The 24,335-nt window shown below is 41.2% G+C and overlaps 1 protein-coding gene and 2 pseudogenes across 1 annotated transcript; 1 reads left to right on the forward strand and 2 right to left on the reverse strand.

Moving 5' to 3' along the window:
* Positions 1-1,432: 1,432 nt before the first annotated feature.
* Positions 1,433-3,964, reverse strand: LOC115124748 (interferon-induced protein with tetratricopeptide repeats 1-like). The gene is made up of 2 exons (XM_029654223.2): positions 3,475-3,964; positions 1,433-3,349 (listed from the first exon to the last, which is right to left on the reverse strand). The coding sequence occupies exons 1-2, from the start codon at positions 3,498-3,500 to the stop codon at positions 2,032-2,034; spliced, it is 1,344 nt and encodes a 447-aa protein (XP_029510083.2). The 5' UTR covers positions 3,501-3,964; the 3' UTR covers positions 1,433-2,031.
* Positions 3,965-6,321: 2,357 nt separating this feature from the next.
* Positions 6,322-10,836, forward strand: LOC135573674 (cholesterol 25-hydroxylase-like protein; annotated as a pseudogene).
* A 608-nt stretch (positions 10,837-11,444) lies between these two features.
* Positions 11,445-13,514, reverse strand: LOC135573673 (interferon-induced protein with tetratricopeptide repeats 1-like; annotated as a pseudogene).
* Positions 13,515-24,335: the final 10,821 nt, after the last annotated feature.

Genomic DNA, 24,335 nt, shown 5'->3' on the forward strand with positions numbered 1-24,335 from the left:
CCATTGGCTGAAGAAATGTTGCATTGATTTTGGATGTAATTCATTCGAGGGCTTCTAAATACATTAAAACAATCAAAAATGGTGTTGTAAAAAAAAGAGACAAAAACGATAGACAAAAATAAAATAAAAAGCTTGTCGTTTCCAATAGAAACAAATGAGTCATAGTGGGCAGAACAAGAAAGGAGGTGGGCAGAGCCTATTGGCGCATTCTAGTCTACTGCATATTTCCGTTGTGTGTGTGTGTGTGTGTGTGTGTATAAGAACTCAATTCACCTTTGCACTCTTAAACAGCGCAAATTTTTAAAAGCTTTGGCAAAGGGTGAAGTCTACAAAATTTTGTCTGTTCTGTTCATAACATATTTTAGTTTTGGGAACAGAAAACTGTATTGAGATCAAATGTTTCATTGATGTGAAGATTTGCAGAATGTCGACCAAAATCCATCTCATTCCATCTTCTCCCATTGCCCGCAAATAGGCTTGCTGGCGGATGCTTCCGGATGCTTCACATTTATGCATCTAGTAAAATATCTGTCTCATTGTTCTATCTGTGGCGATACTCCATTTGAACTACTCCACAGTTACTGGATTGGTTGAACAGTGCAGAAGAGAACCTCCCCCGAAAGTATTTTTTCTTCATGTCAGATCCAGGATGTAGGGGATCTAATTTCAGCCGTTTCTGTTAGGCCTGACATATTAGGTTAGGGGAGAGATAACCAAATAGAGAAACAGGATATACAATCGAAGAGTACGGGACAGAATGTATATTAACGAGCCCAGGGTTCACATATTACTCACACTGGATTCACCTACTATGAATAGCTACACCACCAGAGACAGGAGAAGAGAGACGGAATGAGAATGTTATGTTTAAGGCCAGGAGTTTTCCTTGACCGGACTTCAGCATGTCAGTCAATCAATGACAAATAGAGGCACATGGGTGAATTTATGGATGCTAAACTGGTTGTGATGCATGAGATGATGAAGAGTTATGGATTGTCTTCATTAAAACACCAGGTGGCGCCTTATACACATAAAATCATTTTTTTGGTCAAACCCTTTCGAGATAAGTAGTTATCTGTATAAAACTGAAGGAGCAATGTTAAGTCAGTTAAGAACAAATCCTTATTTACAATGACGGCCTAGGAACAGTGGGTTAACTGCCTTGTTCGGGGGCAGAACAACAGCTTTTTACCTTGTCAGCTCGGGGAGTCAATCTAGTAATCTTTCGGTTACTGGCCCAACACTAACCGCTAGGCTACCTGCCGCCCAAATGATACTGTGATTTCTGGTGCTACTTCGGAGAAGGTGATGTATTTTGATGCCAACTGACCATTGTCACACTTCATTCCCCATTGCTTTCCACTGAAACATTCTGTGCTGTATTGTGGTGTTCTGTCTCTGACTGTGTGGTGTATTATAAAATAACTTGGAATTGTTTGCTGTTACTGTATTTCTTTAATTAATGATCTCTTAACATACTACCTTTATTTTCACAAGAACTTACAAGATATTTGACAGTACAATATTACACATTACATACCTTTTCCAGGAACACAATCTATTGTGTCCAGTGTGAAGAAAATAAAAGCAATTACGATCCTATTGCTCTGAATAGTCTGTCTGTGAGGCTATACAGGGCCTCTACTCTATAATGAAACATGTAAAATAACATATTCGTTTGTCTACAGTACATTAGTCCAAAGTACATTTTTACAGACTTAATTCAAAATGTGGTTTCCAGACAGATGTTTGTCATGTTGGCCTACATATTTATAAGACTTTATTATCAGCATTGAATTTACTTTCAAGTGTTAGTATTGATGGTCATGCAATTGAGTGCAGACCTTTTTAATACTAAGGTATTCAGTTTCTTCTAAATCAAAATGTGTCCTAGATTGCCCTAGATTTTTCCTAGTGGTGTTTGGTATAGTAAATATATTTTCTACATTAATCAATATTAAAAAGGTGATGCACATTTGACTGATTCAGCAGACAGTTCTACTTAATTCAAGCCTTTATTGGAAAAAAGGTTTAGAATTTGCCGACAGCACCTTCTCCATCAAGGCGATCCAGAAAGTTCACAATTTCCTTCGCTCTGTCACCTCCTTTACGGACAATGGACAACAGAACATGAATACTGCTATCACGTTGGTCAGTGGGTAGCATAATTTCTGCTGCCTTCTTGTGGAAATCAATTGACCTGGAAGCATCGTGTTTTGCATAAAACAGATGTTGGGCATACCAGTTGTAACATTTTTGTAAATCCTGTGGTTCCATTCCTTCCCCATCAAGAAGAAGGTCCTCGAATATCTTATCTGCTCTATCAACTCTGCCAGATTCTTTGTACATGGCAGACAGTCCCAGTTTTATTGCAAGGGATTTTGGGTAGAGTGTGACCACCTCTTCATAAAGGTTGACTGCATTTTCAATCAGAATATGCCTCAGTGGTTTCTTTTTTTCTTCTTGAGAGAAAATCTTCCACTTGTAACACTGCGCAAGATGCTTCTTCAGCTGGCGTGAATCAGGGTGTCTCTCCATAGTCCTTCTTGCCAGGTCAATGCTTGAATCATGAGAGACGTATTCTCTGAAAAAAGACAGTAACATTCCAAATCCATCAAAGCTGTCCAAAGGCTTCTCTATCACTTCCTCTGCAAGTTTACGTGCTTCCTCAACCTGGCCGCTTTCTGCAAGCCTCTGCAGGTACATCACTGTGATGGTCAAATGTTCTGGATCCAATTCTCTAGCAATCCGTAGGTACTCCAACATCTCAGATCGCAGCTTCGGGGTAATGTCTTTATTTTCAACAGATTTATTAAACGCCATGGCATAGCCGCAGCGCAGCACCTTGTTCTCAGGGTCCCCCTTTAAGGCCATCCAGAAGCAATCTAGTGCTGCTGCCTTCTTGCTTACATCAAACTTATTCAAAGTCCAGGCCTTTTCTCCCCACACTACACCTGGGCAGGGTGAGGGGTTGTCCCTCAGTAGTCTCCCCACCTTCTCCACATAGGTCTGGCTCTCTGTCAGCTCCCCTTGGTGATAGTGCACCCAGGCCAAGTTCCCATAGTGGACCACCAGACTTAGCTCCACGTCGTCTGGGCTGTTTAGGCGAATGGCCTCTTCAGCCTTCTCCAGGTATTGAAGAGCGTCCTCTGTGGAGCCCAAAGTGTGGTGTAGGTAAGCCAGGAGGTTGTACAGTTGACCCGTCCAGGAACATTGAACCCCCTCGCTGCTGATGATATCTATCAGGGTTTCTCTAAGACTTTCTAGTTTAGATCTGCTGTAGTCCAACTCCCAGGTGAAGTGGCATTCCAAACCCTGCAGCTTAATTTTCAAGGAGTTCTGAGCCATTCTGGTTTAAAAAAGACAACAGTTCAATCAAAATAGCTTAGAACTAACAATACTTAAGGGAAATATTTCAGACATGGATGGTGAACCAAGGACTTGTTTAGAGAGAGAGAGAGAGCGAGAGCTTACCTCTTAGTTGGACAAGAGAAAGCCATCTTGTCGTCTCTGAGTTTCAAGAGCAAATGACTGTCTGATTAGATATGGACCACATTGTTACCTTCCAATGGGCGGGTTATGTGGTTATTGTCGTAGTTTCGTTTCTAACAAATAGAGACTAAAGCAAATGGGTGTGTGCTCCACAAGACTCATGTTGAAATGTGAAAGGGCCTTTTGCCACAAAGTTGGAAGCACAGAATTGTCTAGAATGTCATTGTATGCTGTTTCCTTAAGATTTCCCTTCACTTGAATTAAGGGGCCTGGCCCGAGAAATGAAAATCAGCCCCAGATCATTATTCCTCCTCCACCCAATTCACAGCTGGCATTATGCATTCGGGCAGGTATCGTTCTCCTAGCAAACCCTAGATTTGTCCGTCGGACTGCCAGATGGTGAAACGTGAATCATCACTCCAGAGAACGTATTTCCACTGCTCTACAGTCTAATGGTAGCATGATTTACACCACTCCAGCCAACGTTTGTGTGGGTGTGTGTGGGTGCTCGGAGGCCCATATCAGGAAGCTCCCTAGGAACAGTTATTGTGATGACATTGCTTCCAGAGGCAGTTTGGAACTTGGTAGTGAGTGTTGCAACTGACGACAGACCATTTTTATCTTACAATCAGCTACTTATGCTGTTTACTGCCTCACTTTACAAGCAGTATCAAAGTTTAATTTCTAGCCATAGTTTTGTTTCTAGCAAATAGAGACTAAAGTGAATGGTCATTGAAGACACCATTCCAATATCATTTACATTTAAAGATCAATCAACTTTAATCAACCAACCAACCAACCGACCCATCATCCCAGTTGCTTAATATATAGGTATATGATATGTCTGAGAAATGAATACAAACATAATTCAGCCTTTTTTACTCTATGCAAAAGTAAGAAACACGTCAGTGGATTGCTAACGGACCCATTTTAATTGGCAGTCACAGAGATGTTGAGAAAACACGTTGAGCCAAAGGAGGTTTTGTGTATCACATCTTACAGGTTAAAGTGTATTAAGGTCAGAGAGCAGGCTCTTTCAGGTCCAAGGTCTAGATGTGTTGGACACCAGATGTAAAGGTTTCTTATTTTATGACATCACGTGTGGTTCAGCTCCTCTTGGTGATAGTGCACCCAGGACAGGTTCCCATAGTTGACAACCAGACTTAGCTTTTTTAGATACATTTTATTATAATGTTTGAAACATCTTATGATACGAGTTCTTCTCCTTAAGAAATGAAAAGCAATGTTTCGTCATCTCACTTTTCAAAGAGAAAAAGATGGTGAGAGATGTGACGTTAATGTTAAATCGCTGTGTTCCCCTTTAAGAGCGCACAAGAGTCATGGGCTAGGCCAGAGTTTCCCGAACTCGTTTGCTTTTTTCCCTAGAGCTGATTCAAATAACCAAATCTTGATGATGAGTTGGTTATTTGAATCAGCTGTCTAGTGCTAGGGAAAAAAACAAAATGTGGCCCCAGGACCGTGTTCAGGGAACCCTGGAGTTGCCAATCCCTGCATGAGACGATGGTGAAGTGATGCATTGACTTTATTAAAACACTAGGTGGAACCTTAAACAAAAATAAAATCCTGTTTCTTGTCAAGCCATTGCAAGGAAAAGAGTGTTGTATTTCATGAAGACTGAAGGGGTAGTCTACTTTATAGTGATGGGCATTCCGGTCTTTTTGGTGAGCCGGTTAATTTGCCTCTCAAATAGTTCTTCATTCTGTAGTGCTTAAACTTTTACATAAAACCATAAAAAAGAGCACATCTGTAATGTAAAGCATAGCCTTTTACCTGCCATTATGTCACAATGTGACATGCAACTTAAAGTATATTTTTATCTGACCAAATTAATAGACTGCCTGCAAAGAAAATTAAAAACAATTTTAACACAGTGTATGGACCAGAATGATGCTCTCTCCTCACTACCTATTGTTCCTGCAGTGAGGAATCTCCAGATAATATTTAAAATAACTTATCAACAGATAATTGTTGTTGGCAGCTCAAAAAGCAGTGGTAACAGCAGGCTAGACAAATCTGGGAGACCAAGAAATGTCTCTTCCACGGATGCGATTCAACATTCACCAACAAGAGCCGTTCAAAAATAAACGTTTGTTCGCGAATGACCCACTGTCACTACTACTGTACTGTACAACATCAAGAAGATCAATAGGTGTGCAGTGTAGTGGGTATTTCAATAATGTCATGTACAATAGAAGTTTAAGAATATGTGAAATACTGTATAGTAGGCCTACTGGCAATATGTTGTCCAATGTTTCTAAGAGAGATTATACTGTGATTTCTGGAGCACTTCTGAGAAGGTGATGTATTGGGATGTCTACTGAAGTCTAGTCACCCTTCATTCCCCATTGCTTTCTACCAAAACTCTGTCTCTACACGTGTACCCTAACCCTGACCTTGTACCAACAGTACATGTCAAAAGTTTGGACACACCTACTCATTCAAGGGTTTTTCTTAATTTTTATTATTTTCTACATTGTAGAATAATAGTGAAGACATCAAATATAAAATCAAATCTTTGGGTTACTACATGATACCATATGTGTTATTTCATAATTGTAATGTCTTCACTATTATTCTACAATGTAGAAAATAGTAAAAATAAAGAAAAACCCTTTAATGAGTAGGTGTGTCCAAACTTTTGACTGGTACTGCATATAAATCAAACTCAGGCGTATTCCTATTGGTTAACCCAGCAATAAATACTAAATACTAGTATTTTTGTAAGTAAAAACACGAAACAAAACAAACATACACACAGTTGGAAACTAGAGTCCATGACGTGATCAAATTATGTATTTACCTGTCTATGGTTCAAGCGGGTGGGAAGGTGTTGTCATAGTAGATCATTTGAAAACAGTTACTATCAACTATGTTAAACTAATGAATAATGACTTACTTCGTTGTCTGAAGCATTTTGTCACCCTAAACATAATTTTATTTCCCTTTGAAAAATGACATTTTGATTTGAGGACAGTTGTTCATAGACACAGAGGGTTAAATAGTTTGGAGAGTGAAGCATGTCGTTCCCTCCTTGCGGAGTTCCCCAGCAGGAAAAGACTCATAAGGACCTGCAGAACGTCACACAGAGTAACAATACACCCTCTTTAAAAGGCAGGGCATCCTCTACTGCAGACTGAAGACCATTCGATCAGTAAAGATGGAGCCCTCACTGGAGTCCTCCTCTCCTTTCCTGCTACAGACTTTATGGGACAAGATAAGAGCACAAGAAGACTTTCTCCGCTCTCCCTTGTTCCCTGTCCTGTTCTCCATGACACTCTATCTGAGCTGCTGCCTGCCTTACCAGAGAGAATAAAGTAGACGGCACGGGTCAACATTTTGATTGATGACCCTGTGTCCATGATGACGTGTACATGTCCAAATATGGGCCTCCGGCCAGGCCATCCTGTTCCTGTGGTCACGTGTTAGAGGGTGTGTTATTTTATATCTATATTGCATCCTTTGAAGTAGTCATGCTGATTGATGTCTAGGGACCTGGTTGAACTGGGGGGGGGGTTCAGTGTTTGAACATTTGAACGTGTATGGCCCCCCACCCCCAGTTTTATTGCCCTTATGGTTGCTATCTTTGAAGCAGGAATGTGTGTGTGTGTGTGTGTGTGTGTGTGTGTGTTAGAAACAAGGAATGTGTGTGTGTGTGTGCGTGTGCGTGTGTGTGTGTTAGAAACAAGGTCCCTTGGCATTGTGTCCATTTCAAGCTTTCAACAACAATTAAACCGCCATCTAAATAATGTTTCTCAGCCTAGTTTCCTATTTAGTTCTCTTTATATGTACAGGCACAGAGCTTCCAGATGGCTCCAGCCTAAGGATTTTCAGTGCATGTACACCTGGGGAGATTAGAACCCCAAAGAAAAGATCCTAAAGGTAATTTCAGATTCAGGTTTATCATGACAGCCTCTTTATGAAAGGCCTTTACTTATGGCTAAACAGCTTCTACACAGCTTATTAATTAATGCTGTGGGATAAAATCAGGTGTTTCTAGGAGGGCTTAAACAAATCTACAGTGAAACAAACATGTACACTTTACACACATATTTATTGACTTTTAAAAAGACCACAGTAACATGACAGAATTTGTGCAAATGCGACGAAATCTGCTAGTGGATATTAAATGTACAACAATAGTATTCTGTAACAAGCAATACATGTTAAATATGTGGCACAGGCAATCATGACAGCCTCTTTATGAAAGGCCTTTACTTATGGCTAAACAGTTTTCTACACATCTTATTAATTAATGATGTGGGCATACCCAGGATTTACATACAGGACGGTTGATCTACACATGGAGGGAAAACTTACAGAGTTTTGATGGAGCGGGCAAGCGTCTTTGCGTTGGTGAATTCGAAACGGATAATGGTCAGGGCTAACCGGACCCTTTATCTGTAAGAAATAGTAAACATTTTGAATTATAACATGTGTTAAAATGTATGTACTAAATATTTTGAATTAAATCACTGGTTTTAAAAATGTATCTCACGCTTTAATGATGGGGGAAGAGGTAATTTCATATTTCGGTTTAGGGGAAGAGGTCATTTCATATTTCGGTTTAGGGGGGTTATTAACTTTATGGAAAACAATATTCACACTATGTGGATTATAAACATGTACATACATAGAGAGCCAACACATCAAGATTTAACAGGGATGAGTGGGGATTCATAGTACAACAGGAGTCTTCTGTAACTTGCAATACGTGTTAAATATGTTTTACATACATCCAGGACTTAATGGTTTCACAAACTCCCTTTAAAGGTTTTGTAAGAAAGTTGTAACACTTTTTATATTCAGCTTCTTAATTAACTAACTCATAAATATGTTTTTTAAGTCAGCTTAACATATACAGTATACTAGTACAACATACTAGGTACATACCCTTCAATCATTAGAATAATTTTCATACACTCGAGAAAACAAAATATAAATCGTTTTTACAACTCTTTTATAATCTAAATGTATGTGTTGTGCAAAGTATTTTGGATTCTCAGTCCACAGAATGGAACACCTATCAATTAACCATGAAAACGGGAGTTACCCATGATATACACTATTGTGTTATATGTTGGTAGGTCTAATAAACAAATATATTGTATACATTGATAATATTATTTTGTCAGAAATTCAAGCCGTTGATACAGTTGTGTACTCGATCGCCCGCCCTGCTGATCGTGCTTTATCTGAACGACTTTATGCTTTCATTATTTAGCATCAAATATTTATGGACCATAAATTATTATAGAATACGTGTAAAAACGATGTATATGTTCTTTTCTCGAGTGTACGAAAATTATTCTAATGATTGAAGTGTATGTACCTAGTATGTTGTACTAGTATATACGTTAAGCTGAATGTTTAACCCCTGGCGGTCGGCAGATATCTGGACATGCCGTATGCATTATAGTGCAAACATTGGTTTCAAACGATTCTCTACAGATAGAATGCTTGGGCCCCTGTTGAACACACACACACACAAACACACACACACACACAAACACACACACACACACACACACACACACACACACACACACACACACATCCCCATACATACATACACACAGACACACACATTCCTGCTTCATAGATAGCAACCATAAGGGCAATAAAACTGGGGGTGGGGGGTCATACACTTTCAAAAGTTCAAACACTGAACCCCCCCAGTTCAACCAGGTCCCTAGACATTTATCAGCATACCTACTTCAAAGGATGCAATATAGATATAAAATAACACACCCTCTAACACGTGACCACAGGAACAGGATGGCCTGGCCGCAGGCCCATATTTGGACATGTACACGTCATCATGGACACAGGGTCATCAATCAAAATTTTGACCCGTGCCGTCTACTTAATTTCTCTCTCTTACCTGTGCCTGGACACCCTCTCCTCCAGAGTAGCCCTGGTGCACCGCTACAAGATTCAGTCACAGAGCAGGGTGACCTGGGCAATGGCATGGAGCTGCCTGGCTACCTCCCTGCACACCCACACTGTGTTCATTTTCCCCCTAAGTGTTCTGCACTGGTACTGGCGACCAGTGGTCCTCCCTGCCCAAGCCCCTGGGTCTCTTCGTGTGGCCTGGGATGTGTTAGCCTGTCTCCTTCTCTTTGACCTGTAGTACTTTGTGTGGCACGTGCTGCACCACAAGGTGCCCTGGCTCTACCGGACTTTCCATAAGGTGCACCCCCGCTACACAGCCACCTTCGCCCTGACCCTAACCTGCTGGGCTGCCACCCGCTCACCAATATGTTCTTCTTCACCCTGAACATCTGGCTGTCTGTGGAGGACCACTCAGGTTATGACCTGCCCTGGGCCCCTCACAGACTGGTACCCTTTGGGCTCTATGGCGGATCTCCGCACCACAACCTCCACCATCTCAAGTTCATGGTCAACTACGCACCCTACTTCACACACTGGGACAGGCTGTTTGGTTCGCTGCTGCCTACAGACAAACCAGACACGTTTGATGTAGATGTGTTGGATGCTTCAAAAGATGTGATACAGCATCAAGTGGTGTGACTGATGTAAGCCATGCACCAGTGTATGAGACTACACAAAGCTGTGTGAAAGACTATGAGGTACAGTTCAGAGGAAAATAAGGAGGACCTTTTCTCTGACCCCACATGGACCACACCAGAAATGGACCTTTGAATGGGGCTCTACAAAGAGTTTGTGTCACCTATGTCAGTATTATGTTGTTAAATAGTGTTTGTTTTTAAAAAGTGCAATACTGTGAAGAAAAAAATGGAGAATCATGTGACCAATGGACTATTACTGTAGCTGCTTCAATACAATGAATGTATGTATATGTGTGTATATGAGTGTATATATGGGTGCTTCTGCAACTTTGTCCACTTTGGCCGTGCAAACTTTCAGAAAGTAAAACTTATTCAAACACCATTTTACCAGTATTGTACTTGTCTTTGATTTGTCTAGAAACTATATCTGATAATGGCTGCGGTCGTACTATTCAGGAATGTATATATATTTGTCCCTTTTCCCAGACAGCCATAGACAAATGTCATTTCCATCACGTCATTACAGGATATACAATCGAAGAGTACGGGACAGAATGTATATTAACGAGCCCAGGGTTCACATATTCCTCACACTGGATTCACCTACTATGAATAGCTACACCACCAGAGACAGGAGAAGAGAGACGGAATGAGAATGTTATGTTTAAGGCCAGGAGTTTTCCTTGACCGGACTTCAGCATGTCAGTCAATCAATGACAAATAGAGACACATGGGTGAATTTATGGATGCTAAACTGGTTGTGATGCATGAGATGATGAAGAGTTATGGATTGTCTTCATTAAAACACCAGGTGGCGCCTTATACACGTAAAATAATTTTTGGGGTCAAACCCTTTCGAGATAAGTAGCTGTCTGTATAAAACTGAAGGAGCAATGTTAAGTCAGCTAAGAACAAATCCTTATTTACAATGATGGCCTAGGAACAGTGGGTTAACTGCCTTGTTCGGGGGCAGAACAACAGCTTTTTACCTTGTCAGCTCAGGGAGTCAATCTAGTAATCTTTCGGTTACTGGCCCAACACTCTAACCACTAGGCTACCTGCCGCCCAAATGATACTGTGATTTCTGGTGCTACTTCGGAGAAGGTGATGTATTTTGATGCCAACTGACCATTGTCACACTTCATTCCCCATTGCTTTCCACTGAAACATTCTGTGCTGTATTGTGGTGTTCTGTCTCTGACTCTGTACCATGACCTTGTACCATATGCATGACCTTCAGAGCCTTAATCAAACTCAAACCATAGCTGGTCATAGTCAATGTATTTTGTTGTACAATTTCAACTAGATATCCACAGCTATGCATTAAGAAATTGTAGTAACCTACTGGGATAGTGGTGTATTATAAAATAACTTGGAATTGTTTGCTGTTACTGTATTTCTTTAATTAATGTACTCTTAACATACTACCTTTATTTTCACAAGAACTTACAAGATATTTGACAGTACAATATTACACATTACATACCTTTTCCAGGAACACAATCTATTGTGTCCAGTGTGAAGAAAATAAAAGCAATACGATCCTATTGCTCTGGATAGTCTGTCTGTGAGGCTATACAGGGCCTCTACTCTATAATGAAACATGTAAAATAACATATTCGTTTGTCTACAGTACATTAGTCCAAAGTACATTTTTACAGACTCAATTCAAAATGTGGTTTCCAGACAGATGTTTGTCATGTTGGCCTACATATTTATAAGACTTTATTATCAGCATTGAATTTACTTTCAAGTGTTAGTATTGATGGTCATGCAATTGAGTGCAGACCTTTTTAGTACTAAGGTATTCAGTTTCTTCTAAATCAAAATGTGTCCTAGATTGCCCTAGATTTTTCCTAGTGGTGTTTGGTATAGTAAATATATTTTCTACATTAATCAATATTAAAAAGGTGATGCATATTTGACTGATTCAGCAGACAGTTCTACTTAATTCAAGCCTTTATTGGAAAAAAGGTTTAGAATTTGCCGACAGCACCTTCTCCATCAAGGCCATCCAGAAAGTTCACAATTTCCTTCGCTCTGTCACCTCCATTATGGACAATGGACAACAGAACACGAATACTGCTGTCACGTTGGTCAGTGGGTAGCATAATCTCTACTGCCTTCTTGTGGAAATCAATTGACCTGGAAGCATCTTGTTTGGCATAAAACAGATGTTGGGCATACCAGTTGTAGATTTTTTGTAAATTCTGTGGTTCCATTCCTTCCCTATCAAGAAGCAGGTCCTCGAATATCTTATCTGCTCTATCAACTCTGCCAGATTCTTTGTACATGGCAGACAGTTCCAGTTTAGCTGCAAGGGATTTTGGGTAGAGTGTGATCACCTCTTCATAAAGGTTGACTGCATCTTCAATCAGAATATGCCTCATTGGGTTCCTTTTCTCGTCTTGAGAGAAAATCTTCCACTTGTAACACTTCCCAAGATGCCTTTTCAGCTGGCGTGAATCAGGGTGTCTGTCCAGGGTCCTTCTTGCCAGGTCAATGCTTGAATCGTGAGAGACGTAATCTCGTAAAAAATATAGCAAGATTCCAAATCCACCAAAGCTGTCCAAAGGCTTCTCTATGACTTCCTTTGAGAGTTTACGTGCTTCCTCAACCTGGCCGCTCTCTGCAAGCCTCTGCAGGTACATCACTGTGATGTACAAATCTTCTGGATCAATTCTCTAGCAATCCGTAGGTGCTCCAACATCTCAGATCGCAGCTTCGGGGTAATGTCTTTATTTTCAACAGATTTATTAAACGCCATGGCGTAGCCGCAGTGCAGCACCTTGTTCTCAGGGTCCCCCTTTAAGGCCATCCGGAAGCAATCTAGTGCTTCTGCCTTCTTGCTTACATCAAACTTATTCAAAGTCCAGGCCCTTTCTCCCCACACTACACCTGGGCAGGGTGAGGGTTGTCCCTCAGTAGTCTCCCCACCTTCTCCACATAGGTCTGGCTCTCTGTCAGCTCCCCTTGGTGATAGTGCACCCAGGCCAAGTTCCCATAGTGGACCACCAGACTTAGCTCCACGTCGTCTGGGCTGTTTAGGCGAATGGCCTCTTCAGCCTTCTTCAGGTATTGAAGAGCGTCCTCTGTGGAGCCCAAAGCGTGGTGTAGGTAAGCCAGGAGGTTGTAGAGATAACCCGTCCAGGAACATCGAACCCCCTCGCTGCTGCTGATGTCAATCATGGATTCTCTGAGGCTTTGAAGTTTAGATCTGCTGTAGTCCAGCTTCCAGGTGAAGTGGCATTCTAAATCCTGCAGCCTAATTTTCAAGGAGTTCTGAGCCATTATGGTTTTAAAAAAGACAGCAGTTCAATCAAAATAGTTTAGAACTAACAATACTTAAGAGAGATATTTCAGACCTGGATGATGAACCAATTACTTGTTGTTTATGTGTGAGTGAGAGAGAGAGATCACTTACTTCGTAGTTGGGCAAGAGAAAGCCATCTTGTGGTCTCGACAGAGAAAATGAGTGTCTGATTAGATACCTCACTGACTATCCTGATTTTATACTGTATGGACCAAATTGTTATCTTCCAATGGGAGGGTTATGTGGTTATTGTCATAGTTTAGTTTCTAACAAATAGAGACTTAAGCAAATGGGTGTGTGCTCCACAAGACTCATGTTGAAACACGAAAGGGCCTTTTGCCACAAAGTTGGAAGCACAGAATCGTCTAGAATGTCATTGTATGCTGTTGCGTTAAGATTTCCCTTCACTTGAATTAAGGGGCCTGGCCGGAGCAATGACAAAAAGCCCCAGACCATTATTCCTCCTCCACCAAACTTTACTGTTGGCATTATGCATTCGGGCACGTATCATTCTCCTAGCAAACCCTAGATTCGTCCGTCGGGCTGCCAGATGGTGAAGCGGGATTCATCACTCCAGAGAACACATTTCCACTGCTCCAGAGTCTAATGGTGAAATGATTTACACCACTCCAGCTGGCGTTTGGCATTGCGCATGGTGATGTTAGGCTTGTGTGTGGGTGCTCGGCCATGGAGACCCATATCAGGAAGCTCTCTAGGAACAGTTATTGTGATGACATTGCTTCCAGAGGCAGTTTGGAACTCGGTAGTGAGTGTTGTAACCGATGACAGACAATTTGTACGTGCTAGGCGCTTCAGCACTCAGCATCCCCGTTCTGTGAGCTTGTGTTGCCTGCCACTTCGCAGCTGAGTCGTTGTTGCTCCTAGACGTTTCTACTTCACAATAACAGCACTTACAATTGACCGGGGAAAGTGACTTGATGTTGATGCCTGTGTGCCAAAACGATTTAGTTGTAAAACGACAGTGACGAGTGTTTTGATAACGGTAATATTGTCAGAATTCTGCTTTTTACAACCATCATAATTGGTCACTTGGCAATAATGTTCCCAGACAGCACACATACATCTCACTGACATCGGCCCGGCCAATGTAGTATGGAGAGCGTTTGCACATTGGCAAAAATGTCGCCAAGACGTCGGCATTAGATTGCATTCGCCTTCAGGCGCTGTTTGGACAATGCATGTCAAAGATGCATGCTGTCTAGCTCTCTACAGACAACATTAAAAATACCTTTATTTGAGGTCGGATCCAACAGCAAATAATGTTTCACTACACGATTTGAAATACTCATTACCAAATGAGTGTTAACATCGAATTTGAATGGAAAATATATAAAAGATTATTAGCAAAATTACACTGGCAATAATGAAACACAATATGCTTTTCATTTAGCAGAGACTATTTTACAGAGGTGGGTGCATACATTTTCATACCAGTTCCCCATGGGAATTGAACCCTCAACCCTGGTTTTGCAAGCACCATGCTGTACCAACTGAGCTAAGTGGGACTATAATAGACTATAAGGGATTTTGTTTGTAAGTAAAATGAAAAGAAAAGGTTCAAGTTAATGTTTATCAGGCTACTGCTATGCAATCAAGTTCTTAAAATAACTCCAGCATAAAGAGAGAAACAAGGAACAGAGAAACTGAAACTTCACATGTAACAAAAATATATATTATGCAGATGGTGTCCAGTTAGCTCGATAAAGATGGAATTAAGGTTTTATTACAGGCTAATTGATTTTTGAAGTGAATGTGTGATGAATATATTTACAAAAAAACGGTAACATTTGAGCCAAGTGGTGTCCTGTTGTCAGAAAATGCGTTTGAATTAATTTATTTAAGCTTATAGGCTTTATACATATTTTCTGGTAAAAAGTATTGCCAACCATGACCCGTAGATGTTTGACTGTCCATGGGTAGGCTATGCATAAAATATGTGAAATGTGGCCCCAGCGGGTGAGGAATGATTATGCATCGAGAGAAGGCAGCATTGTTACACTCGGCCCCATTTCGATGTCTACACGATCTATGGCCGACTGTGATGCTGAGCGGCCATGTGACCATGCAGCATTTCGACCTCCCACACTCACAGCTGCCCTCTTGCCAACCTTCTAAATGGACCCGATCTACTAATTATATACCGCTGTCAGGCCGACGTCGGTGAGATGTATGTGTGCTGTCTGGGTTGCATACAACATTGCATTCGTTTGAAACAAATGTTTTTTTTTCTTCAATCAAACACAAAGTTAACATAAATCCTAGATGCCTTCAATTTCCCAACTTTAAGCATGCCCAATTTTAGGGATTTTTTTTCTTTTTATGTGATGTTGCTCTTCAAACGAATAACTTGAAATAACATGATGTAGCTAATTCAATAATCGAAAGAAATGTATTTATTGGACTAGTGGTTTTAAGTATTTAGGCATATCATGTGAAATAGGCATCATGCAACATCATTGTCAAAAGCGCAAGAGACACTGTTGCATGTACGTCTACATTATTTATGGATTGATCATATACCAAAACATTATGTTAGCAACTCCAAAGCAGTTGCATGTGGCGCAGGAACCATTAACTCACTGCATTTTTCTATTATAATGACACCTGCTATTAACTCAACTGGTTAGGGCAGCTCATTCAGTGATGCCAACTTAGCAATTTTGTTGCTAGATTTAGCAAGTTTTCAGACTACCATGGCAACTTTCTTTTCAAATAGCACCTAGCAACAAATTTAGCTACTTAAAAAAAGTATTTTGAACTTTTAGCAACTTTAGAAAAGTGACTCAAATGCTAAACTGCACACATTTCCCCTCTAAATGACAAAAAAACGATTTTCTCTGTCACACACTCAGTCACAACACACGTGCCTGGCAGCAAAAGTGCATTGTGAGTGACTTCAGCAGCAGGCGCTCAGCTCGTGCACAGGCAGCAGCAGGCCAGCAACAATTTCAGCAAATTGCAAATCATTGTTGGCTGACTGCAGCAGCAGTAGTACGGGTTCGACGAGCCAAACCCAATGAATATAGTTGGTCACGAATGTTTGAACTTGAACAGTACTTACAACATCAATCAACATGTCTCAATTAAAATTGTACAGCCAGAAGTATAGAAAAGAATGGGAGTCTGTACCTGAACAAATGTCAAATCATATTATTTGCAGAGATGGCCAGTCAATTTGAGTAACGTTATTGTTTATTCTACATAATGAAGCAGTTTTACGTTATCACGCAATGACATCACAACGTAATTTAGCAACTTTTAGCAACAAATCAACCTGCCTCTAGCAACTTACCCTGAAAATTAGTTGGCAACACTGAGCTCATTAGATCCTAAGTATCTGTCTCCTAAGTGAGACTCTCATGAATAAAGAAAATCAAATCAAATCAAATCAAATTTTATTTGTCACATACACATGGTTAGCAGATGTTAATGCGAGTGTAGCGAAATGCTTGTGCTTCTAGTTCCGACAATGCAGTAATAACCAACAAGTAATCTAACTAACAATTCCAAAACTACTGTCTTATACACAGTGTAAGGGGATAAAGAATATGTACATAAGGATATATGAATGAGTGATGGTACAGAGCAGCATAGGCAAGATACAGTAGATGGTATCGAGTACAGTATATACATATGCGATGAGTATGTAAACAAAGTGGCATAGTTAAAGTGGCTAGTGATACATGTATTACATAAGGATGCAGTCGATGATATAGAGTACAGTATATACGTATGCATATGAGATGAATAATGTAGGGTAAGTAACATTATATAAGGTAGCATTGTTTAAAGTGGCTAGTGATATATTTACATCATTTCCCATCAATTCCCATTATTAAAGTGGCTGGAGTTGAGTCAGTGTCAGTGTGTTGGCAGCAGCCACTCAATGTTAGTGGTGGCTGTTTAACAGTCTGATGGCCTTGAGATAGAAGCTATTTTTCAGTCTCTCGGCCCCAGTTTCATTCATAGTTTTTATTTTTACCCATAAGAGTAGGAGTAAAATGTTTATTCTCAGCACATGCAACAAATGTTCTACTCTGGGACGCTTTTTGGATAAGGGCTCTGGTCCCCCCTGATCATATGATAGTGTGATCATACTCCTACTCTGAAACGCTTTGTGAATACTGGCCCTAGTGTATGAATAGCAGTCTACAAAATCCTCCATATTCTTATTGCGTCTCTCACAGGTTTTTTGAGATGGTCCTATTACTTGAGTGATTTATATAGTTTGGCTCAACCAAAGTGCACTGCGAGCGACAAGGGCTCATTAGTCTCATTTCAAAAAATTAAATAAATCTCTTCTCTTATTCCCACTGAGCTCAAGAAGTGGACGGAATGCATGTTTGAGGATCCAACAGTGAAAGCCACCATGTACCCCAATGAGACCTACTGTACAAGGCCTTTATTAACAAAGGTCGAATGGAAATCCAATTTTGACTATTGCCTGTAGATACATGGCACGATGGTAATTCACCCTTAACTGTCCAGTTTTCCCATTCTAAAATGATTTCTTATATATCCTCTATGTAATTAGGCATCAGCTGAAGATGTCAACTTAGTTGTGCAGCTTTTGATCTCATAGGAAACTTTTCTGAAGGTTCATTTCTGTACTCCTTTCCTTTGTTTACATTTCATTGTATGTGGAACATGGTTTGATTTCCAGATGTTCAATGAACCCATAACAATGATTATTTAGAATGATTGTAGTGTAGTTTCATAAGAGGTAGATCAGAAATACTGATGGAACTATGTGAATCATGTCTGTTGAAGTTCATTCCTATCATGCTTTGTCAACACCTGACATATAAAATCTAAAAATAAAACATTTACAAAAGCATATCAATATTTGAATGTAATAAAGACTGCACAACAAGAGTTCTGGTGTTTTTTTATTGTTGTTCTGAAATCTGGAAGTGAAATAGTGATAGTCATCTGCATTACCTTATTTTCACCACCAGTCCTGACATAAACCTACACCGTACTTGGACAGGTCTGTGAAAAGAGGGTGGAGCACTGCCATGTAATAATATCTCTTTGTAGAATTGGTTATTCTACTGTCTTACCTGCCACATTGTCAAGTCCTATCTTGTATGTCCACGCATAACTAAATCAACGTAATGACTAACAACGCAAGTAATAGACAGTCCTTCAAAATGGAAGCAGCCTTCAACATTAATGAATAGTTTTTATTTGCATTAATGCAAATAAAAACATACATTGTTAAAATGACATTCTGTGGTAAAATAGGCAAGTTACAATGGGTATGAGAGATACTGGCAATACTACAAAACATGGAACAAACATTTACACAAATTTTAACTAGTGCATTCCACTCTTCTATCTTCAACCATACATTTCTATTTGACATTTAATTATACATTGACCCAAGACTGAACTTAAACAGAGGGGAATAGTTTCCTTCAATTATACTGAACAAAAATATACTATTACAGTTCATATAAGGAAATCAGACAAGTGAAATAAATTCCTTAGCCCCTAATGTATGGATTTCACATGACTGGGCAGGGGTGCAGGCATGGGTGGGCCTGGCTCCCAAGTGGGTGGGCATATGCCCTCCTAGGCCCACCAATGGCTGCACCCCTGCCCAGTCATGTGAAGGCCATAGATTAGGGCCTAAGGAATGTATTTCAATTGACAGGTTTCCTTATATGAACTGTAACTTAGTAAAACCGTTGAAATTGTTGCATTTATATATACCCACTTGGGAGCCAGGCCCGACAATTCAGAATACATTTTCCCAACATAAGGGCTTGATTACAGACAGAAATACTCCTCAGTTTCATCAGCTGTCCTGGTGGCTGATCTCAGACGATCCCGTAGGTGAAGAAGCTGGATGTGAAGGTCCTTGGGCTGGCATGGTTACACGTGGTTTCGAGGCTGTTTGGATGTACTGCCAAATTCTATAAACAATGTTGGAGGAGGCTTAAGGTAGAGAAATGAACATTCAATTCTCTGGCAACAGCTCTGGTGGACATTCTTGCAGTCAGCATGCCAATTGCACACTTCTTCAAAATTGGAATCATCTGTGGCATTGTGTTGTTTGACACAACTGCACATTTTAGAGTGGCCTTTTATTGCCCCCAGCACAAGGTGCACCTCTGTAATGACCATGCTGTTTAATGAGCTTTTGATATGCCACACCTGTCAGGTTTTAATGTGGTCCTGTGTGTAGCTGGTGTAGAGAGTCAGGCGCAGGACAGCAGAAATGAGTAAACAACGTACTTTACTCAAAAATACAAGGCAAATATACGAGCCCACAAATAACGGTTTACAAAGAACAATCACTAACAAACAAACATGGGGAACAGAGGGTTAAATAATAAACAGGTATTTGGGTGAGTGAAACCAGGTGTGTAAGACTAAGACAAAACAAATGGAAAATGAAAAGTGGATCGGCGGTGGCTAGAAGGCCGGTGACGTCAACCGCCGAACACTGCCCGAACAAGGAGAGGGACGAACTTCGGCTGAAGTCGTGACACAGGTGGATGGATTATCTTGGCAAATGAGAAACGATCACTAACAGGGATATAAACAAATGTGTGCACACAATTTGAGAGAAATACGCGTTTTGTGAACACTTCAAATCTTTTCTCCCATTACTTAATTCACTTGGCTATTTGTATTTTCCATAATCTACAGTTCAACAAACAATCTAGGCCTGCAACAACAAGAGATGACAAGTGGTGTTCTCTATTCAAAGCACTGAAATTTGTCTTTAGAATCAAGACAAATTACTGATAACAGCTAAAGTCTAAATTATTTTTCAACACCAAAAGGACACACTTACGACTCTACAGTAGCCTACCCTACATCCCTAGCCCTTGATCATGACTCTCAGTTGCATTACATTACACATAAGAGTCATTGGACAAAGGCATCTTCCTTAGGGGGGGGGGGGTGGGGGGTTGTTAAGAGCTGCTACACTCTGTCTGAACATTAACCCCCATTGCTTGCGGTATGGTTTTGGAAGCATGAGGACCTTCTTTATCTTTCATATCGGCAAAAAACTAAACAGATGAAATTGATCAACTTTATATGTTTATGGTTCCCACACGGCCATATTTCCATGTCACAGCACTTGTTTGTGGAAAACAGATGGAAGACAGAGTGGACTGGCAGAACCTAAGCGATAGAGGTGAGAGAGACATAACAGGAGAGATGGCTGCCAAGATGGCGGACAGGAAAAAAAGGAGGATAATGGGACATGAGTAAATATGGAGTGGGGAAATGCACAAGCCTTCTGAAAGATCTGAAGCAGAAGATGGTGGACAAAAATAGAAGGAAAAGTTTAACATGTCTTGAGGGAATATGGAATGGAGGAATTCACAAAACTTTTGGAAGAGCTAACAGACGGAAATTGAATGCAACGAGAGTGAGGATGAATTAACTGCGGTGGCAGTGATGAACACCGAGAAAGAGCTGAGTGTAGAGGGAAGCAGTGTGGTGAGGAAGGTTGGCATCTAGTGCAAAACGAGGGACATGTGCTCCGCAGTGCGGCTCGGCTGGGTTGTGTTTCAGAGGACGCACGGCTCTCGACTAAGAAGTAACGTTAGCTCCTTCAGTCCTATATTGGGCTCCTTTACAACCCATAACTTACAGGGATCCAAACAACTCAATTGAAAACAATTCAACAATTCTACAATTATTTTTTGCATGAAATAGGAACTGCCTACAACCATACACCATTAGCAAAGCGATTACTGGTAATGAAGTGTTTTGTTATTGTTTAAAAGATACTTCAAACTAGCCCATACGCCAATGAAGGATGGACATTTATTATGACACTGTAATTTGGACCACTGACGACTAGCACTGCCGGACCTGACGATGAGTCATAAAGGGTTGACCATTCACCGATCAGATTTATTGCAAGGCCTCGGCTGTGAAATCATGAAATCGTGAAATCATGAATATCCCAAAAACTATAATCTGCATTCACAATGATTCCAATTTTCTCAGACTTCTTCTCAGCTTGTGCTGTACAGTTTATAACCATTGAAATAAATAATACAAAGTCCACCTTTTTAACATGTAACATTTCATGATCCCTTGTTTAATGAGAAACTCATGGTGGCTCTACTACCATTGTTTCTTCACGCCATTTGCTCATTCCACTCTTCTCCCCGCTTCCAGATAGGAGACACTCTGGACACCCCTTACTCTTTCCACCTCTGTCTCTTTCACCCTAAAAGGGCACTCCAGGAATTCGGAAGCATGTTCACCACGACAATTGCAGCATTTCACTTCATCTGGCATATGATACTCTTCCCGTCTACACGCATTTGACACAAGACCAAAACTTCTGCATTAATGACACTGAAAGGGTTTGTGCACAAAAACTCATGAAATCTGACTTTATATGGGAAGGGAAACACTCTTCATTAAAGAACACTAGTATGGATGAAGTAAATGTATTTTCTCCATCCACCATACGGGTCAGTCAACGTGCAACAACCACTCCATCTACAGTATGTCTTCAGTTATATCATCTGCCTTTACTTCTTACGCAACCCCAGAAATAACCCTCTTGATAGGCAGGCACCCTGCTTCGGAAAAACCCCCATACAGGAACATTCCACCGATTATCTTTTTAAGGATTAAAACATGCTTCTTCTGCTTGGTAAACACACCAAATGTCTAAATATGACCACTTCTTGTGTCTCTCACCGACAACACTTTCCTCCAAAATATACCAGATTTTCCTTATCCTTCCGACTAAAATCTAGTCTAGGGTTTCCTAGTTTCCACCACAACTCTACTTATTTTGTTTCAGTTCTTCGCCACTGTAACCCACTTATTCTCACTATCTGTGCTATTATCTTCACCCGACTCACTAGCAGTTTCAAACAAAACCAAATTATCCACAATCTCGTCAAATCCTTGGTATTACCTGACTGGCTTTACCCATAATCGGAACTAGTTTTCCCCCATTGAGATAGCTAGAGGGCTCTTGTGCCCAAATTTCAGCATGGGCAGTGCCATTAAGAACTTTCACCATTTTACAGTAGTCAACTGGGTTAAAAAAGAAAGTAGTCAACTTGGTGGGACTTCCTATCGATTAAGGAAGGATCACATGATCAGTGTTGCCAACTAATTTTCAGGGTAAGTTGCTAGAGGCAGGTTGAGTTGTTGCTAAAAGTTGCTAAATGACGTTGTGATGTCATTGCGTGATAACGTAAAACTGCGTCATTATGTAGAATAAACAATAACGTTACTCAAATTGACTGGCCATCTTGGCAAAAAATATGATTTGACATTTGTTCAGGTACAGACTCCCACTCTCTTCTGTACTTCTGGCTGTACAATTTTGATTGAGGCATGTTGATTGATGTTGTAAGTTCTGTTCAAGATCAAACATTCATGACCAACTACACTGCTCAAAAACATAAAGGGAACACTTAAACAACACAATGAAACTCCAAGTCAGTCACACTTCTGTGAAATCAAACTGTCCACTTAGGAAGCAACACTGATTGACAATAAATTGCACATGCTGTTGTGCAAATGGAATAGACAACAGGTGGAAATTATAGGCAATTAGCAAGACACCCCCAATAAAGGAGTGGTTCTGCAGGTGGTGACCACAGACCACTTCTCAGTTCCTATGCTTCCTGGCTGATGTTTTGGTCACTTTGAATGCTGGCGGTGCTTTCACTCTAGTGGTAGCATGAGACGGAGTCTACAACCCACACAAGTGGCTCAGGTAGTGCAGCTCATCCAGGATGGCACATCAATGCGAGCTGTGGCAAGAAGGTTTGCTGTGTCTGTCAGCGTAGTGTCCAGAGCATGGAGGCGCTACCAGGAGACAGGCCAGTACATCAGGAGACGTGGAGGAGGCCGTAGGAGGGCAACAACCCAGCAGCAGCACCGCTACCTCCGCCTTTGTGCAAGGAGGAGCAGGAGGAGCACTGCCAGAGCCCTGCAAAATGACCTCCAGCAGGCCACAAATGTGCACGTGTCTGCTCAAACGGTCAGAAACAGACTCCATGAGGGTGGTAATGAGGGCCCGACGTCCACAGGTGGGGGTTGTGCTTACAGCCCAACACCGTGCAGGACGTTTGGCATTTGCCAGAGAACACTAAGATTGGCAAATTCTCCACTGGCGCCCTGTGCTCTTCACAGATGAAAGCAGGTTCACACTGAGCACATGTGACAGACATCAAATCAAATCAAATCAAATTTATTTATATAGCCCTTCGTACATCAGCTGATATCTCAAAGTGCTGTACAGAAACCCAGCCTAAAACCCCAAACAGCAAACAATGCAGGTGTAAAAGCACGGTGGCTAGGAAAAACTCCCTAGAAAGGCCAAAACCTAGGAAGAAACCTAGAGAGGAACCAGGCTATGTGGGGTGGCCAGTCCTCTTCTGGCTGTGCCGGGTAGAGATTATAATCATGTCAGGTAGTCCTGGGGCACGGTCCTAGGGCTCAGGTCCTCCGAGAGAGAGAAAGAAAGAGAGAATTAGAGAGAGCATATGTGGGGTGGCCAGTCCTCTTCTGGCTGTGCCTGGCTGTGCCGGGTGGAGATTATAACAGAACGTGGCCAAGATGTTCAAATGTTTATAAATGACCAGCATGGTTGAATAATAGTAAACAGACATGACAGAGTCTGGAGAAGCCGTGGAGAACGTTCTGCTGCCTGCAACATCCTCCAGCATGACCGGTTTGGCGGTGGGTCAGTCATGGTGTGGGGTGGCATTTCTTTGGGGGGCCGCACAGCCCTCCATTTGCTCGCCAGAGGTAGCCTGACTACCATTAGGTACCGAGATGAGATCCTCAGACCCCTTGTGAGACCATATGCTGGTGCGGTTGGCCCTGGGTTCCTCCTAATGCAAGACAATGCTAGACCTCATGTGGCTGGAGTGTGTCAGCAGTTCCTGCAAGAGGAAGGCATTGATGCTATGGACTGGCCCGCCCGTTCCCCAGATCTGAATCCA

Source organism: Oncorhynchus nerka, linkage group LG10, assembly GCF_034236695.1.
Source record: "Oncorhynchus nerka isolate Pitt River linkage group LG10, Oner_Uvic_2.0, whole genome shotgun sequence".
Lineage (NCBI taxonomy): Eukaryota > Metazoa > Chordata > Actinopteri > Salmoniformes > Salmonidae > Oncorhynchus > Oncorhynchus nerka.

Excerpts from the sequence above, each read along its gene's own strand:
- LOC115124748 (XM_029654223.2), bottom strand. The coding sequence starts at position 3,500 with ATGGCTTTCTCTTGTCCAACTAAGAG. Across the intron at positions 3,350-3,474 it reads TTCTCTTGTCCAACTAAGAG|AATGGCTCAGAACTCCTTGA; the intron begins GTAAGCTCTCGC and ends TTTTTAAACCAG.